The sequence below is a fragment of the Trichosurus vulpecula genome, chromosome 5 (genome assembly GCF_011100635.1).
Source record: "Trichosurus vulpecula isolate mTriVul1 chromosome 5, mTriVul1.pri, whole genome shotgun sequence".
NCBI lineage: Eukaryota > Metazoa > Chordata > Mammalia > Diprotodontia > Phalangeridae > Trichosurus > Trichosurus vulpecula.
This window is the reverse complement of record NC_050577.1, coordinates 92,656,376-92,676,953: the sequence shown is the minus strand read 5'-3', so window position 1 is coordinate 92,676,953 and position 20,578 is coordinate 92,656,376. Positions and strand designations below refer to the sequence as shown.

General features: G+C 33.5%; 1 protein-coding gene across 4 annotated transcripts in view; it reads right to left on the bottom strand.

Moving 5' to 3' along the window:
- Window positions 1–20,578, bottom strand: part of KMT2C (lysine methyltransferase 2C) — a 297,401-nt gene that overhangs the window by 121,485 nt on the left and 155,338 nt on the right. For all 4 annotated transcript variants that reach the window (XM_036759103.1, XM_036759101.1, XM_036759102.1 and 1 more), the window contains 4 exons: window positions 14,666–14,785; window positions 11,561–11,677; window positions 5,409–5,510; window positions 5,146–5,250 (listed from right to left, as the gene is read on the bottom strand). In XM_036759103.1, the coding sequence (XP_036614998.1) occupies window positions 5,146–5,250; window positions 5,409–5,510; window positions 11,561–11,677; window positions 14,666–14,785 (444 nt within the window). The remainder of the gene's footprint in view (window positions 1–5,145; window positions 5,251–5,408; window positions 5,511–11,560; window positions 11,678–14,665; window positions 14,786–20,578) is intronic.

Below are 20,578 nucleotides of genomic sequence, written 5' to 3'. Positions count from 1 at the left end.
TTCATGGCATTTTAAAATGTATTTTCACACCCACATGGAATGAGTTAAATTTCCTAACTTAACTAACTGGCATTTTAGACCCATGCTTAATTATGGCTAACCTCATTACCTTTCTCTGACTACTAACTGCATATATTGAGTTGCATGTCTGTAGACATCTTAAACTCAACATGCCAAATACTCAACCTGGACTCTCCCCTCTTCCAAACTTCCCTATTTCTGCTGAGGATAACATCTTTCTAGTCACTAAATACGAAACCTCAGCCTTGAATACTCCATCACCCCTCCATATCCAATCTTTCCCAAATCCTGGCGATTTTATCTTCAGAGCATCTCTCAAATACATCTGTGTCTCTCCTGTGACAATTCCACCAAGACAGTGCAGTTCTGGTTTGCCTGTCACTAGTCTCTCCACTTCAAACTATCCTCTATTCTATGGTAAAAGTTACCTTCTGAAAATTCAATTCTGACCATGTCACCAACTTTACTCCAGTGGCTGATTCCTAGGATCAAACATAAAATCCTCTATTTGGCAATCAAAGCCATAATCATCTGGCTTTCTCCCAAAATAAGACCATTCCAATATTCTATAACTTATTCACCCAATGATCTCTCTAATATTTCTTCAACAATGCACTCCATCTCTTAAACTCCAGAATTTTCAATGATACCTCCCTGCCATTTAATCATCTGCAAGTCCTGGAATCCAAAAAATCTCAGCTAAAAATCACACCTTCTACAGAAATTCCTTCCTAACTCTCCTCAACACTAGTGTCCCTATGGTCATTACCTCCAATTTATCCTATATCTGGGGTTTTTTTGCACAGTTATCAATGTGTTGTCTCACCAATTAAACTGTTCTTAAATTGTTTAATTAATTGGTTTAATTCAACTCTCTTGAGAGCTATCTTTTACTCTTCTTTTTATCCTGAGCACTTAGCAAACTGTGATATATATAATAAATGTGATGCATAATAAATGTTTATCAACTATTTCCTTAACATGATATTCCATTTTCCACTTCCATTTTTTTGCCTTAACAAATTTTTTTACTCTGAGTTTAAAACCAAAAAAGATTTCCATGGAGACAGTAGAAAATGAGAAGTCAACATCTTCATTTTATATTACTAGATTGTAAGATTCACACATGTAGCTGATTGTTTTCTTGTAAGAAGGAAAAGGGACAGCCTGGAAACTGGAGGCAAAATGGCCTAAGTTTGTTGGTTTTGTTCGGACCCACCTTTTCCTCCCCTTCCCATCATTGTGGAATTACACTATGGGGACCTGGGACTCATACAGGGCAGTTTGAGCCTTTCTCCTCTGCCATGATTTTCTCCCCTCCCCTCCTGGAAAGGTTTTAAAAAATATCATTTGTCAGGGATTTGCACAGAGTATTCTTGCTCAAGGAGAAAGAAGGGGAAGAAACATTTATATAGTACCGATTACGTTCTAGGCACTGTGCTAAGCACTTTATGAGGAATGTTGCCTCATTTTATTTGTTCTTTGGATTGGTTGGACTTTGGGGCATCTAGGTGAGTAGTGGATAGAGAGGCCTGGAGTCAGAAAGACTCATCCTCCTTAGTTCAAACCTGGTCTTAGACACTTACTAGCTGTGTTGACCTGGGCAAGTCACTTAACTTTTTGCCTCAGTTATTCATCTATAAAATAGGCTGGAGAAAAAAAAAAGATGCACACATACTGAATAAATCCTACACATTTAGTTTCAAAACTTTCTTGTCTGTGCTTCCTTCCTTTCTCTTTTGTACATTTACAAAATATTTTGATGGCCCTCTTGTTGTTGCTTTCACTGTTGCCACACCTCCCATTAAAAAAATGAGTTCAAAAAAAAGGAAGGAAAAAACCTCCTTATAACACATAATCCACAGTGGACACATCCAAAAATTTATGTCACTTCACTTTGTGTCCATCATCTCTCTGGCAGCAAATAATACGCTCTGCCACAGGTTATCTGCAGAAAAGGTTGGTCAGTGCTTTGAACAAAGTTCTTAAGTCTTCCAAAGCAGTTTCTCTTTACAAATTTGCTGTCTATGTATACATTTATCCTGGTTGTGCTTACTTTCCTTCTTTAAAAGGCGGGAAAAAAAAACAGGAAAGGGGAAAAAAATGCACCCAAGCTAATCAATACACTAAAAAAAATAGTAACACCTGAATATATATTCTGTGATCTGCAGCCATAAATGTCATACTACTGGAAAGTAGAAGAAGGTATCTTCTCATATGTTCCCTTTGTGGACATGCTTAGTAATTTTGTAATATTCATTTTTAAACATGTTATGATTCTGCTCTTTCCAGTAAAACTGTTGTAGACATTGCATATATTGTTGTCTTAGCACTGATTACTTCACATTTTGCATTTCTTGTTGTAAATGTTTCCATGTTTTTATTTATTATATTCATCGTTTCCTAAAGCACAGAAATATTCCATTACATTCAGATATCACAAGTAATTTAATCATCCCAAAATCAAGGAGCACCTGCTATATAATTTCAGTTCTTTGCTACTATATTACCCAAGATTCTCTAAAATCAATCTGCCTATCATTCTCTGAAATCAAGTCTTTTTATAATTTCTTAGGGTACAGTAATAATCTGTCACAATCACACACCAGATGCCTAAGAAACACTCTAAGGCACCCTCTTCTTTTCCAAGTGTTTTGTTTTGCTTTTTTTCCTTCTTCTTAATCTCCACTTTCAAAGGAGAAAGTAATGTTTCCCTTGCAACTTTCACCACCTTAAGCCCCTCCTTCCTGTCACTACTTATTTCTTTGTTGATGCATTCCCTTACAATACTGTATATGTTCAACTTTGTTTTGTCCATTTCACACTAAGGGTAAGGGTGATTTGATGCATGCACCTGTTTCTATATTTACTGAATCAACAGGCCTATTCTTTCTTTCTATACCACCCTATTCCTTTTACCTACATATTTACTCTTGTTTTAAAAAAATAAATCAGAACAGAAGTAATTTACTCTTCTGGTCTTCTGTGTGTCTTATTTAACTCTCAATATCCTCTAATGATATTAAAGTTCTGAAAAAACACTTGGTTCTTCTTGTCAAGTTAGAAAGCTAGCCCTTCCTCACCATAATAAAAATCCCTCTTCCAGTAGCTCAAATAAATTTACTTCTCTAGGTTTCTGTTGATACCTGTGTTTATATCTCAAATTTCCTACTCAACGCAGATGATTTTCCTTAGGAATCATGCAAAAACCTTTATTACATTATAAGTCATTTATTCCCCAGTTGGATTAGATGTCACTTTGCAGGCAAAATTCCTTTTTGTTGTCAGTCTCTCGTTTGGCTCTTGGAATGTGTATTACAAGAACTTCTCTCATTTATAGTAGAAGCTTCTATGCCTTACTTGATGCTCACTGTATGTAGTTCATACTACTTTTTAGATGTTTATTTATACGCGCGCACACACACACACACACTCTCTCTCTCTCTCTCTCTCTCTCTCTCTCTCTCTCTCTCTCTCTCGCATTCCCTCTCCCCTCTCTGATGTAAGAGCTCTGAATTGTGCCTATGACAGTAGGAGGAATTTTAATTTGGGGGTTTGTTCTGGTTTTTCCCAGAGAAGGGGTAGATCCTTCTGGATCTAACAGATTTATGGTGCTTTGTATGATTTCCAGAATTAGAGTGTTCAGGTTGTTGCTGTTATGTTTTTCAAGGAGATTACTGATTCTTGAATTATCTTTAATTAACCAGTTTTTGATGTCAATTAAAAAAATCAGATATCTTATATTTTCTTCTATTTCAATATTTTTATGCTAATATTTTTTAATGACCCAAGGAGTTACTGATTTGTTTACTTTATTGTCAAAGTCCATTTCATGCGCAATATTCACCACTGTCTAAGTTGCTTAATTCTTGTGCATATATGCTGTTTCCCCCCCAGTAAAACAATTCTTACTTAATTATCCACATACTCTTCCTCCAGTAAAATTTCAACTTCCTCAGTGCTGGGTCTGTTTTGTTTGCCTCATATACCACATGTACTCAGTGGCTGCTTTCTGAATATTGTTCAGTGATGACAATTATGCAGACTTTGTTATGGCTACCCTTGAAAATAAGTCAGAGATAAAATGTGTACGGATGAATCATTTCCTTTTTCAGAAGCTGGTAAGGTCAATACTCACACAAGGTAGAAAGTCAAGTAGTATGGAGTATGGATAAGTATATAGGGTTGGCAGCAGGACACATGCAGCATGCCAAATCTATACTGACTTTCAAAGACCATTTTATGATAATTTTGCATTTGTAACTACTGTGGTCAATGCTAAAACTCAGTATCAACTACACATACTTAAGCTTGTCTTCATTAGTTGTGAAAAGGTATGACTTCATAGCCTTTTAGAGGTGGGCAGGCAGAGGACCTATTTGGTATTTGTCAACAGGGAGAGTATAGTTGCCTTTTTCTATACGAGGAAATTTGCAAATATATCGCTTCTTTTTATAAAGTGTGTGTCTTTACCTAGGCAACTTCAAGAAATGAGACATTGGATAAATAAAATGAATCATTTTACTGACAGAGAAAAGGAAAAAAATATTTCATTCAAAACACAGACTGCATTTCATTAAGTTTGGTTAAATTGTATGTACTTTTAAAGATAGTAATGCACTTACATAAATTAAAATAACTTATTTTAAATGTTGTAGTAAATACCTTATGTGCCTTTTCTATCATCTCATATCAAATTAAATTTCTTCCTTTTATTGCCAGACTAATAAATCTAAAACATTAACTCTATAGTTGCTGGCAATTTTGACAATCAACAAATAATTAAATTAAACTACACGTCCTTGCAAATGGAGATCCCGCATATTTTTCCTTTGAAATAAAACTAATATCTGTATTTTACGTATATATGGTAAACCATCTTGTTTAAACTAGCCTATTCCTGGTTACAGAATTAGAAAGAATCAATTGCTACTGAGGTGCTAAACACTAAAGAACAACATTTAAAGTCTTTCACAAATAACATAAAGAAAACAACCACATTTGTCAAAAATATTTAAGAACTTAATGAATTCCTGATTATGGTTTTGAAAAAGTAGTTTATAACTTACACAACAGGTGCAAAAAAAATAATTTTTTCAAGTTTTTAAACGTAACAGGACTCACCTTAATACTGACACAGTATGGATGGTAACACTGACCACACTGAGAACATGCAAGTAGCCTTCCTTCTGCCCCTTGGCCAAAGCTTCCACAAACTACACACATATCCTAAATTGAAGAAGGATAAAAATCTTGCATAAAATTAGGTGACCAAAAAAATTCCATCAATTCAAAAAGAAAAACAGTAAACTAAAATATTTTAATGAACAGAACTAGATGTTTAAATGGCAAAGACGGCAAGAAAAATAAAAAGAATATCCCCATACCTGATGTAAAGTGAACTTGTCACTACTAGAAAACAGGACTACTGTATTATGCATGGAATTTTCTTCTTCATCCTTGCTTGAAAACATATCTACAGAAGTGACCTATAAATGAGTGAAATGTAAATTACATTACATTCTATCACATGCAAGACATTTATACTCTTGAGAATACTTTGTAAAATTGTAGACTGAACTAAATATTCAACAATTTCACCAAAAGTTTGCAAGCTTGTATGTTTTCTTTACTAGTTAAGAAGACTAAAAATATGTTTCCTATTTAGATATTTAACTTCTCATTCATGGGAAATATTTACCACTAAGCTACTTGATTCTTTTACATATATGTGCCAGGTATCCCTTCTTGATATCAGAAAAACGAACTTGGTCAAACATTGAAAAAGTAGAATAAAATAATTGCTTTCTTTAGAAAAATTTTACTGTGGTTCTGATCCTGTCCATGCCATTTGTTAGTCATGTGACCATAAGCTAGTTGTAGTAAACCCCAGTATGCAATTTCCTCCTCTATAAAATACCTCACAAGGTAGCTGTAAGTACCAAATGAGGCCATGTTTAGTTACAAAATGCTCTGCAAGCTCATTAATTACTGATTCAATGTAAGTAGTTCCTAATGCTCCAGGGTGACCCCTAAAATACACCAATATTAATACCAGTAAATGGAGAGAGAAGGTGATGATTATTAACTTTAAAGAGTTAGTTTCTAGATTACATACAGTTCCATTAACAGTTACCTCTGAACTCTAAATTCATTCTTTTTCCAAATCCAGCTTTAATAAAGTAGATAAACAGACAGAAAGAAACTTGAGTACTACATGCAGGTACTCTTCTAAGTGCGGGGAATACAAATACAAGCAAGTAAAATAGTCCTTGTCCGTAACAAGCTTACACTCTGATGGGACAACACAATAAAAGGAATTGGAAATGTAGAGAGAAAAGTTAATACGATAGCAATCAGACATATGAAGGGGTGCAGATTGCCAATTCTGAGCAAGGTAAGGCAAAAGGGCCAGTACAAAGAGCCTGACCTATGTGGGGACAATGATGATCGGCTGAGATGAGGTAGGCAGACTTCCAGGAAGGTAGCACGTGCTACTATCCTGAAATTCCTAGCCAGTCCATGACCTTACATCATTGCCAATATCTCAGTAAATAATATCTCTATTTAATTCCTCCCTTTCTGATCTCAAGATTCTTAATGTCATCGATGAAGCTACAGAACAATTTAATCAGTACAATATAAATTCATATTAAACACCTTAAGCTGGGGCCTTGCTGTACAATAATCCCCGTACTTTATCATGAGTTCCATAACTTTTTCTCCTCAGTATCTGTTCCAAACATTTTCCCCCTCCTCTTCTCCCCTAATTGTAACACTAGACTGACAGGAAATGAAACCAGCTTACTGTTGCACCAAATTTCAGACTATTCATCATGATCTGCTTCTCACGGTCTAAAACTTTTCTTGTTTAATGAGTGAACGTTCTACTTGTAACCACAATGCCAAGATCCACCACTGGACCCTAGCACCTCACTCTAGCAGTCATCCATGTCTCCCTCACTCATGGATTTTCAATTTCTCCCTTGCTACTTGTTCCTTAATTCTGCAAATACATTAGACTTTTTATTCTAAAAAATTTTGGTACCAGTCAACTCCCCTTGGCTTCACAGCTAAACATGCAAAGAGTCATCTAATCTTGGTTCTATTACCTCATTACCTATTCCATCACTTCACACTCTTTGCAAATCTGACTTGCAATGCTAAAAATCTAGTGAAATGGCCTACTCTAAAGTCGCTAATAAAGGCTCTCCTAATCTCAAAACATTTTTTCCATCCTTGTCCTCCTTTGGACCTCTTTCATGTTTCCCACTGTTAACCAACTTTTCCTTCACTCTCCTTTGACTTCAGAAACATTACCTTCTCTAATTCACCTAGTGAATCTTTTATTCTAATGTCCTTTATTGAAAATGTCATCTACTCCCAAACCTTGGAAGGGTATATTTCCAAAGAAGGAGGTCCAGCAATACATCATTGGTGGAGCTATAAATTAGTCCAATCATTTATGGGGGGTAAAAATCAGTAAGTATGGAAGAGAAAGAACAAAAGTCTTCACACTCTTTGATAACCTACAACAAGGAAGGTCCAATATGTAACAAAACAGTTATAGCAGGACTCTTTGTAATACCAAAGATATAAAAACCAATTGAATCCCCTTTGCTTGGGAAATAAATGAACCATGATAAAGAAGTGATATAAGTTGTGTTAAATATTACAAAGATATCAAGAAGGAAAAAACTAAGAAAAGACCATCGGGTTTGCAATTAAAAGATTAACTGATCATCCTCAAGAAAGGAGTTTTGAAAAGAATGATAACGTCAGAAGCCAAATTGGTTGACCTAGAAGTGCCCTAGGGAGTCGAGAAACTGAAAACAGGTACTGAAGATGGGAATCTAGGAATTTTCATAATAGAGAAATAAAACAGAACAGGGAAGCAATGGAAGATAAAGGTAGGTGATTGTGCTGGAAATAATCCATACAAGTGGCTTAATGTAGAAGATAGGATGTAACCATCTTCTCTATCAATCTTCATCACAAAGTGTTTTGGAATTAGGCCATAACCCCTGCCAGAGAGTATAAGCTCTAAAAAAGAAAAAAAAATGCATTATTCAGTTCCATCTGATTTGTCCCAAACCATGTTTCCAGTCATTCAGGCAGGTCATCTTTTCACACAGGCACATCGTTCTACAACATTCTCAAACCACCATTTCCATCTTGCTCAGGGCACTGTAATCAAATCAATACTAACATGACTTTTAGAAAAGGTGTATTAATATATGGCTTCCCTCTGCTTTCCTCTACATCACCATGACTTCCAAGAACATAACACCCTTCTTCAAAGGTGTTGTGGATCAGAGTATTAGGCAAACTACCAGCTGGGTATGTTGCAGACACAGAATATATAGTGCCTATCCTCTCCAGTTTGAGGTAATTTTGCTTTGAAGTGGATTAATGTGGGAACCACCTGTGGGCCTTTTGGATAAGAAGACAACAAAAACAATTTTTAGAGAGATTAAGGATCCAGGGAAACTTCCTTGCTAACTCTTACCAACCATTTTTATTGGTTTTTATCATCCAGAACAACTTTTTTAGCTACTTTTAGGACTGCTTCTATGTGAAGATATTGAAATATGTTTTTGGTAAAAGGACTGATTGGTTGAACCTTCAAGCATGTAATCAACAATTGTAACAGATAATATATATGCTGTCTTCCCTTATTATTGCCCCCTGACAGTTCATTTATATACCCAGTACTTAGCATATAGGATGTAGCATTTAGCAGTTAAAATTTAATCCACTCATTTATTCATACCACAGATATGAAACCACTACCTTCCAAGGTATGTATTTTGGATATTGCTGAACAATTTTGATTGGCATGAAGCTTTTCATTGCTTTGTTCAGAAATATCCTCTTCTACAATTTATCTCTCCATAAAGCTGTGTAAGAAGGGAGAAGAGGATTTACTTTGGGGATAAAAACCAGATACAGAAAGAGGTATGTTTTAAGAAGATTTCATGGGTGGTTTAGAATGTGATCTCAGGAATCCTAGCTCTTAGAAAGCAAACATTTACACATCTGGAATCTGAAAGAAGGGTGGGAAAGCTAGCTCTAGTTTGCTAGAACATGAGTAATATGGGTGACAGTCATGAACAGGGTTTGAATAATAAGAAGTCAGAAACTGAAGCAGGATGGAGTATAAAATCAAAGCATGTTAGGCCTGGATGAGACCTAACAAAAGCTAGCAAGTCCAACTCACCTCAATTTAACTAAGACAAATGTGGCTAAGAACGGGAAAGGCTACAAAGTCAGTTACGGACAGAAAATCTTGACGTCAGTCAAGCTCTCTTTTCCAATGAACAAGGATGTAGCTAAAAAGAGGGTATGGTGTGTGTGTGTGTGTGTGTGTGTGTGTGTGTGTGACTAAATTTAAAGATATGAACCAGGTTGACTGTGACCACAAAACCAACTGCAAACAATTTCTTCAATTCATTGTCATTTACCATTAGGCCTTATTGCTTGGAATTAACATTACCCAGTACCTAAGGACAGAAAACCTTAATTTCACTCCTTTGGGCACTCCTGCTAAATAAGCCATCACTGCGAGGGGAACCCTTCTAAGAATCATTTTTATCCTGTTGGATTAACCTTATTTTCTTGAGTCATCAAAGGAATTATCAAGATCCAGAGATACATGTTAAGAATACTATCCATTCTTTCCAAACTCTGCTAGCTGTGTAAGACTTTTGAGGCTGAGATAAAATGATAGAAATTATCAGTGCAATATGCCTATGAAAAATTATTGTCACAGTGAAAAGAGCAGACAGAGGAAAACAGGGAATATCTATAATAATAAAGAATAAAGTAAGGCTTTCCATGCAAAGTAATTCTCACAGATAAAAAAATTAGGATACAAGGAAGCGAGACGACTGTTGAAATAAGAAATATGACTCTAAAGACAGAGTACAAGTTATAGGCGGGTGAGTCTGTATTAGATCAAGTAGTGAGATCAGGAACATCTGGGTACAACCCACTGGTATTCTTGCAACATTTTCTCTTCTGCCATCTATTACTGATTATACTCTGTATGCTCAGCTGAACGAACGAAACAGCAAAGAAAACCACAAATATATTTTTTTAGAATCCAAGGATATGCTAAGTAGTTTGCTTAATTTTTCTTAAAATTTCAAGCAGCAATATGACCTCAATCTATATTCTACCTTAGTCTAATGAATCAAATACCTTCATTTGTGATTCTTCTTTTGAATACCACTGTTTCAAATACTACGAATACTTAAGAAATTGGTAGAATGGCTCAGTCTTGTAAGATTTAGTTCCCTATATGTTGTAGATACATACATAATTGATGCCAAGATTTTTTCTTTTAATTCCTTTCTTAGTCTGACTTTGTTCCTACAAAAAAATCCCATTTTTATGCAATTGAAATTTTCTACTTTATCTTTTACAATCACCCATAATCTTTATTTAAAAATCATAAACAAGATAAAGGCAAATCGACATGGCTTAATTCAAGGGCCTCCTCCTCCTCTCAGTTAATTATTTACAATTATTCAAGAATATGGCTTATTTGTACATTGTTGCAGGAATACCATCTCACTCATTACACTGTGAGTTCCTTGAAAACAGACTGTTTTACACCATTCTTTGTATCCCCCTTACTTAGTATGGTGCCTGGCACATAATAAGCACTTAATAAATGAATAATGGTTGACCAGTAGGGGAAAAAAAAACCAAGAAATAAACAACTGAAACTAAAACCTGAGAAAATAAAATAATCAAGCTTGACTCCAAAATCACGAAATGAGGAGGAACTTCTCTATCAGTTTTTTTTCCCACTGAAGTGAAGAATTATGTGGAACTCTGTATATCATATGTTCGATTCTTGAAAATGTTGGTTAAAAAATTCCAACTTTAGAAGGAATAAATTATCATGTAAAAATCTATACTAACCTGGTCCAGAATTAAATATTAAACCAATAATGAGCTGCAAAAATCATATCCAGCAGTAGTCATCCATAAAGAGAAGCTTTAAAAGACATCTAAATTTTTCTTGCCTGAAAAATGTTCATCATCTTAAGCAAACTCACACCAATAGCATTCTTAATAACTTTTGCCAATAATCCATATTATTAAATGTATAGTAAATATAGCCAAATACTTATAAGTCCTAAGTATGAATAAAATCCCATGAACAAAAATTACAAAAAGATGATAAAAAATACTAAAAGATATATTTCAATCCCATTTGCTTCAAAAGCTAGACAGAAAAAATGAAAAAGGGAGTTATGGATGATATCTTACTACTCATCATCATCTCCCAGAACCTAGCACCCAGTAGAGATGTAACATCAGAATGACTTTAGAGTGGTGAAAAAGGGAAGAGAAAAGGTCAAATACACTGGAAAAAAGACTGAATGGGAATAGAAGTAGTCTTAAACATTCTTTTTAGTATATCAGCCAATTTTCTAAAGGCTTGAATATATGCTAAATTATTTGGTACAAACAAAAATACCAGCATATTTATTAGTACAATAGCTAAAAAATTAATAAGCTTTACCCCTGGAAGAACCAGAGCTCCAATTCCACTTTTGAGTTTGGATCTGCCTCGGCCACCCCGGCCTGAAAGTCCTGCACCTCGTGGTCTTCGTTTCCCAGGGAATCCAGATCCACGACCCTAATAAATATAAAGTAACATTTAAAAATTTTTTTTAATTGTCTATAATTATTAGCAACAGATGTGACTAAAAACCCATATATTTTTAAAATTACCAACACAAGCAATAAGACTGTATCAAAACAGCAGCCACATGACTGTTTCACCTAATGAAAAAAAAAGTAAGCCAGAACATTTATTTTTTAACAAAGCTATTCAATGCCGTTATCTTCCTGTTACAACCACAGATAAAAACCAATAGACATTACCTTTGTATTCAATTAACTGAATATTCTCTTAAAGATATATATATATATATATATATATACACCAGAGAAGGCTGACTGTCATGAATTAAGTCAACAAAACTAAAATGTAAAGAAGACAAAATAAACATATCCCAAGTAAATGGATGCAGTCTTTAAAAATCTATTACTTTAGGGTTTTTTTGTGCATACAATTACTAATTCCTCCTTACCCTGTTCTGCCTGTGCAAAAGGAACGTAACAACTTGATATTTAAGTAAAGCATACAACTTCTAAACTAAATAGGCTCAGATCTGCGACCTGTAAAGGAATACATAAATCATCAAATGTTGATGAATATGATGAATCTTGGAAAGCTGGTCAATAATGAAATAAGTCTAAAAAACAGGATTTTCCTGTAATACGTGGAAAGCCTTGGCACTCTGGGGGCACATGTTAATTTCACCAGAGGGAAAATATGCTTTCCTCGAGGCATTAAAGAAATATTTATATTATATAGATTCCATTTTCTTCTTCACCAATAATTCTCTAAAACAATTTTTATGCCACTACCTTTTCTTCACCCCTGATTATGAAGAAAGAAGAGATGAAGAATTATTTTAAGCTTATAATAAAGTTTAATTAATAGCTAAAAGACCATATGACTTGAAAGCTGTATACATATAATTATGGTTTCCTTGCAATTTTAATTGAATCTAAAAAAGAAATGCAATTATACAGTCCCATAATGTAAAACAAATATTAAAATTAGAACTAAACAATTTGTGCTTGAATCCCAGCTTGTCCATTTACTTGAGTAACTCATTGAACAATTCTAGGATTCAGTTAACATATATAAAATTAAAGCGTTGGACTAAAGGACCTCCAACTGAATATATTGTAATCTATAATCTTATTTTTTAAAATGAAATTTTCTGATGTTCAAATTCATAAAAATCTTTTAGATGTTTACTTCAATAGTTGTATGTATGCATTAGACTGGTGTCTATATGCTAAAAAAAAAAGTATCTTAATAGACCTAACATATTTATCTTTTAAGTTCAAGTGGAAACTAGTTGTCTTTGCCTCAGTTTCCTCATCTGTAAAATGAGCTGGAGTAAGAAATGGCAAACCACTCCAGTATCTTTGCCAAGAAAATCCCAAATAAGGTCACAAAAAGTCAGACATGATGAAATGACTGAACAATAATTATTAAGATCCAGTTGGCAATAAAATGATTTCTAGTTGAATGAAAATTAGGAATAAAATTTCATGCAAAATATATTTGTGCATATGTTATTAATGAGATCACTATATATTGCATACCATTCAATTCTATTCAATACAATACAACTTCAAATTATTAAATGGCTTCTACTCTTTTTCACTAAAATCTCTGGGGTCCTTACAACATAGGCAGGTTCTAAGACAAGTGTTACTCAAATGAATTATTTTATTCATATTTCTAGTAATATATTTAAAAGGGATTTCAAAAGGACATAGTATTTAAGAACCAGTGTTTAAAAGATGTTAAGGATATCCTACAACTTTGCTTTTGCCCAACATTTAACTATTAGTCACCTGAGAATTAGCAGTTTTTTCTGAGCTCTGGAAATTTATACCTTCATAATAAATCAATCATGTTTATCCAGCCATTAAAGAATATCTAAATTAAATAGAATATTCTTAACCTATAACCTAAAAAAATAAACAAAAAAAGGAAAAGGCCTTGCATTCTAAGGAGATAGTATTAGAAGAGTAAGTAAAGTACCAAAACTTTGAGCAATATTTGTATTCTGTTGAGCTTACTCTGAAATGCAGTTAAAAAAAAAAAAAAACTCCAAAGAAACTTCCTAAAGCATTGCTAGCTTGAGGTGTAATGATGTTAAGGGCAGTAGAAATTCCACCGTGGCTGATGATGTTAATTTTAGACAATGCCCACACATATGACAAAACATAAAAAGGCCTCTAAAACTCCTAGGGTACTAACAATGCTTAAAAACGTATAAATCTCAGGTCATACATCAGAAGGTTGTAACTATATTCTTCTTCCTCCCTGTGTTTTGGCACAACTTCCATCAGAGTCACTAAATAAAGATATTTTAGCACTTCCTTTATATTATATTATAGCAAATGTGAAAAACCAAATAATAAAACTAAAATATTGGCACAATTAGGATAAGGTTTCAAAATCTTTTATAATTTTAGGCCAATATAATAATTAGCATGATCATAAGTTTTAATATCAAGCTTCCTTTCTGGTATGTTCTAATGTCATCACTTCATTTTAATGTTGAGAAAACTAAAATTCCAAATGTAATAAACACTGGTTATATTCTCTTCAGACAGATTGTAAATCTGTTAGCTAAACATGATATTTACCATAATGAAGTTTTTTCAAACTGTTAATTACTTATGGTCAATACAATGCTAAGATATTTCTTTCATAAATATTTAAGTAATCTCAATACTTACAAAAAGTAACAGCAACAAAAAAAGATGTTAAGGATTTGAACAATTAAATAAGCTCAATTCTTTGTTCCCCTCTCTGTGATCCACTTCTGATTTATCAAATAATTTTTGAAAATAAACGACATATATGTTTAAATCAAAATGGGCATATCCTTTTATTTCATCCATTTTCAGTCTTTAAAAAGATGAAATGCAAGGCAACATTAGCTAAATCATATATACATAAATATTTTGATTCTTCTCTCATACAGCATTAATCAGAAACAAACATGATACACAAAATTTTATTTACCACTTTGATGCTCCAAATGGTACTGCCAGGAAGCTGTCTGGGTTTAAAAATTTCCCGGCCTTCTGAAATGTCTGGGGACCAGGAAGGTGGGCTCACTGTATTATTGGTACTCCAAGCCCCCTAGGATATGGCAGGTGAGAAAATAGATGTATAAAACTCAGCAACATAAAAAGTCAAAGCCAGCAACTAAAGATTTTAGAATAGCAAAAGCGAATGTAGACGTATGGAAATTTAGAACAAATTGCTTCAAAGAGGGGAAAAAATTAACTGAATCCTTATTGCAATTTAAAAATAAAGTTTATGGCTTTCTTTTAAGTAAGAATGTTCACCCTCAGCATTAAAACAACAGGAAATCAAAACACATTAAGAAAAGGGATGATACAACATCACCATTAGAGTACAAGTCATAATTATAACATAAAAGAATATCCAAATCCTATATTAACAACTGTATGGGGATTGTATTCATGATAACCTTCCTCTTTATCACTCTATCACAAAGAAGGAAAGGCTGGGCTTACAACACTACATAAATCTATTGCTACAATCACAATGAACAGGCAGAATAAGAAGCACAATCTACCTACAACTTTTTAGAATAACGTGTAGGCAAATCATATCACATAAAGATATATAAAAATATTAGGGATACACACACACATGTGTGTATATAGATACACACACACATACATATAATTGTAACATTGATAATTATTCCTTCATTGTGTTAACTTTATAAATTTAGGGCTAAAAATCTATGCAAAAAGACTAACATACTGGATTAGAGAGAAAAAAGAATATAAAATTAAGGCAAAGTGTCATAAATTTATAAATTAAAATGTCTAAAAGGGTTGATAAATTATACTGATGATAAAAATTCACTGGAAGTAAGAGAATTAAGACTATTTGAGAAAACGCAGTTTCACTTCTGAAGAATCATATTCAGCAATACTTTGCATTAATCTCACACTAAACTTTAAAAAAAAAATTTAACCCTCAAAGATCACATAAAATTTTTAAATGAAACATAAAACAACGTCAAGCAAAAAAGTACCTTCTGGGAAGAAATCAATTTTGAGTCTAATAACTAATCTATGTGTTTGTTATAAATTACAAAGAAAACAACCAAAAACTGTTAATACATTAAAATGAAACACTGCACATTTACTTACCAGGTCTCTATAATGTTATCAAAATCACAATTAGCATCTTCATATCACAAAATTAATACTGCCAGAAATTAAATAGGCATCAATCTGAAATTTTAAGATATTAGCTCTTAACTAGAATAAGAGCAATGGATATTAACAAATATGAAATTAAAACCATATTTAATGGAATAGAAAAATGGAAATCTCTTGTTTCACTGTTTTCCGTGATTAAGAAACATTTTTGCTGTTAAGATCTTCGTTATTCTCAGTATGTGTGAGGAAAAAGTGACATATAAGACCTTTGAGTTATAAGCTGGTTCACCAAAAAAATGTTAAAATAGAAAGTTGATTATATTTATAGTATAAGTCAATGCAACATTCAATATAATATTAAAGACTATATGAAATTATCTAACGATTCAATGTCATGCAAGAAGTAAAATTATTGCTGATATAACTATCTCCACCACAACGCAAACCATTAATATTCTATAAAATTAGTAGCTCATTTCATGGTAGTTAGGGGTTCCCAACAAATCCATGTTATACAGACCAGGTCTGGTTAAACTGTTGGATTGATGTACATAGAAATATGCTCTTCTACATGTGTAGGAAAAAATTATCTTAAAGATTCAATAGGTATACTGTGCCATTAATTTTTTTTTCTAGTACTTATTACTACCACAGCTACAGGGAATACTCTGTCAAGCTAAATTTTATTGAAAGAAAATAACAGTCGTGGCAATAATTCTGTACTTGTGACGTGATCAGACAACCCTACTTCTCCAGTACTCCTTACAATTTAAGCACCATGAGAAAGGAAGTCGGGCCAGCATTCAACAGTGCAAGAAAATGCAATAAGCCAAGATTTCCAGAGTAAATAGTTTCCATTTTTTCCCCCATGACCAGGCCCAATTAGGTCTTTTGAGAAGTGTGACATTATAAAATTTAGTTGGTTTAGCTAATCATGGACAGACCATTAATGTTTATAATCTTAAAATTAGTTGGAAATTGTTTTTCAGTTTTCCCATTCCACTCTGAAATGTGATTATATAACATAAACTGAAAATGCCATGTTGTAAAGCATTAGAAATCAGAAAATTTTGTTGCCTAAAAAAATCAATTCTTTCTTATCTTGCATGAACTGATACTTATCATTACCGTGTCAAGGACATGAGATGAAGTTAACATGTCAAGATTATTTTCAATGAAATGTAAAAGTACATGCTCTAAATGTGTGTATATATAGATACACTTATTATAATAATTCCATGTTGATAGTCTTTTGAACTATAGACAATGGATATTATTAGAAAACTTCATTTAAATGTGTTTCTAACGTTAATCATGATAATCCTTCATACCCTGGAAACCTTTTTCATTAGCATTAATATTGCAGATGGGCTATAAAAGGTAAAAAGAATAGCAGTTTTTAATAGACTGTCTGGAGACTATTTTTGTGTCAGAAGAGAAAGCAGAAATCACTGTCATATCTTGAGTGGAGTAATCTGTTACAAATACACTTGAGAACTTCATGTGCACTTTAAAATAGTGAAATCTAAAATAAACTTTCAACTAACAAATGAAATGAGTTTCAGACTTTGCTGGTAACACAAAAATGTTTACATTTATTAAAGTTATGTTGGAACATATCTTAATTCTTACTAATGTTTTTGAAGGATGCAAAAAGGATGTTACTTGAGTTCCACTGACGTTTCAAGTGTTTTTTCATATTGTGTGTGTGCATATATAGACATATATATGTATATATACATGCATAAATGCATACATAGCTATAACATTTGCATTAATAAAATACTTGAAATTCTGTATCGTTGCTCTCTGTTAACAGAGAATAACAAAATATTCACTTATCTAACATTAAATTTAAAGTAGGACAAGAGATTTTACAAGATTATCTCCATTGGCTAATTTTGCCAGTCTTTTGGTGTATTTTATACCATGCCTTGCCTATTTTAAAGTGATACACCTTTACTGAAAGGTAGGCAGATTGATGCGCTCTGAATGTAGTTCATTATTTCAATGCATATATATTGATCAGAGAAATACTATATTGTGAAACAATCCCAAAGGAAGGCCCTGCTTTGATGTAAACTTGTGAAAAAGTAATTAAGATAGAAGTGCTAAAATCTGTGTGCCTTTCATCATTTGCAGACTCAGTTTTTTATGATTGTACTATATCCCATTGAACCGTTGTGGCAATAGTTCTTTGAACTCTTAGAAAATAAGGAATTTGACTACTGACTTTATACTCTGATTATCTGACCAATCAGAACTTTTTTCTATGTTTAATTTCTCCTTGTTAGCACTCAGAAGTTTGTCCTTGCCACCAATAGTGTAAATTCTCTCAATCATGACTGCCACTTGTGAAATGGAAAAGAATATAGGCTTTTATAAAAAAACTGAAGCACCAGTACAATTAGATTATGAGAAAAACAAAATGAAAAAAAAAAAGTCATGATGTCACAAATCAAAAACTTTAAAAAATAATTTCTTCTTTTATAAAACACTCAATATAATGCCACCATATTCAATTAACTTATATGGCTTGAAATGGATTAATCATAATATGCTGATAATTTATGGTTGGAAGTGGGAAAGTTAGAAAGTTTAGACCTTCAATCTCTTTCTACCATCACAGACACTTTCAGCTAACACAGATAAGTTGGGGTTCAAGGGTAAAATGAATATATTAACATATGTATGTATACATATACATACGAACATGCAAACATATATAAATGTACATACAAATGAATACTCAGAGCACAACACCTGGAGGCCATTGGATTAGAATCATAGAGTACTATAGTATTCAATATTCTAAATGAAACTACAAAATTCTACACTAATCTTTTTTGATGCTTGCCATTTGAATTTTCCTTTATGGCCACATATTACTCTAGTTCACCTGCCTTCTTACCTCCCCAATTCTCATCATCCAAACCCACTGCTTTTAGACACAAACAAATGCCCCCCCCCTTCCCATATCCTCATCACTATTCACTTTAGATCTGCTATTTGCCATCTTCACCTAAAAATTAATCTGCCTAGACACATACTTGGTCATGTTGAAAATCCTCATTTATTCTCATTCCTCAGAAGACTGTGCTCCTAATTTCCTTCACTATCCCCCATTTCTTCATTCTGAAGACTTACTGAAGTCCCATTTTGGACCTACCCTCTGATTGAATGGCTTCTCTGAAAAACTCCTTTAAAGGACAGCCTCTAAGGCAGCTGTGTCTCATTCCATTCCAAACCGCTCTTCGGACACTCAGTATCATACCTTGGTCCCCCCACCTGTCTCCCAATCATATTAATAGCATTTAGTACACTGCCTGACACATAATAAGCCCTCAGAAAATGTATGTTGACACAGACTGTCTCAACCTTAGTCTTAACTCCTTTTTATCTCCTTACAATAACTAACAGGAACTGAGGATGCCAGATCATTAAAAAGCCTTCCTAGTGTTATCTATTCATTTGTCTACCCTCCTATCTGAGAGGGCATAGAAACGGAATTGATATATTCCATGCCTTCACTACCAAACAACCTCTTAGTCATTTATTTTTGCCACTTAATTATAACTTAGCTTCAAAACTTTTGTTCTTATTTACCTCTCCAACCAGAAAAAGGGAATAAAACTTTTTTCCATGACTTTGACATTTTGCAGTCTTTCTATTCCTAAGCTCTGCAACCACTGGAACCTTCATTATTTAAGGATAATCCTAATAACTGATAGCTACTGAGGTAGACTGGTATAACCAGATGGAAGACTGGACTTGGAGATGGGAAAGCCTGATTTCAAACCTCACACCAGATGATTACTATATATATCATCAAAAATATTTTTTTTTTATCTCTAGGGACCATCAGTTTCCTCATCTATAAAATAAGATATCTGAACATGATGATGCGATAGTACCCTCCAGGTCTAAATTATATTTCTATGAAGAATCAAGACACTAACACAAAAATGTCCTTAGTTGATTAAACTTAATACCATTGACCTATATCTTAGATCTATTTAAACCACTAACTAAGGTGATTACCATACAAACTTCACCACAATTCAAAATTCAAAACTTTTTTCTAACATGAATTAGGGTCCTGTCCATAATCTCTTGTTCTTTCATGGCTCTCATTTCTTATCAAGTCTTATTAATCCTACTCTGTCTTCATCAGGAATCTCTGTCCCTCATCGTCCTTTTTCTTAACCAATACTATACATCTGATCGTAGCTATGTGGATAAACTATAACTCTTAGAATTCACATCCTCAATTTCTACTCCTGATAGGGTCAAATGCTGAATGAAAGAATTTTTAAAACTGTGTGCTCCAGGATCATCCAATAGGGCATTCAGGGCTGCCCTGTGATTTCTTACCAAATAACAAAGACATTTCGATTACAGATCTTTAGACTCATTGTTTTTTCAGAACTCCGAATTTCTACTGTGGTTTTCAAGAAATGACCTTACCTCCTACTTCACTGAGGTTAGAGCTCTCTGTAACTGCTTCAACTCCCCTCCATCACAACTCAGTACCATCTTCTCTTAAATTCTACAATACTTACACGATAGATACTCCTTATTGTTCTCCCTATCAACCAGTCATGTCAAAAGTAGTGTGTTCTCCATTTTCTATTGAAATATTCATTCCCCATGCCATCTTGTCAGGTCTCCAATTACCTCCTCTACTTGGATAACTCTAATTTGTGTTCTCTATCTCCAGCATCTTTAC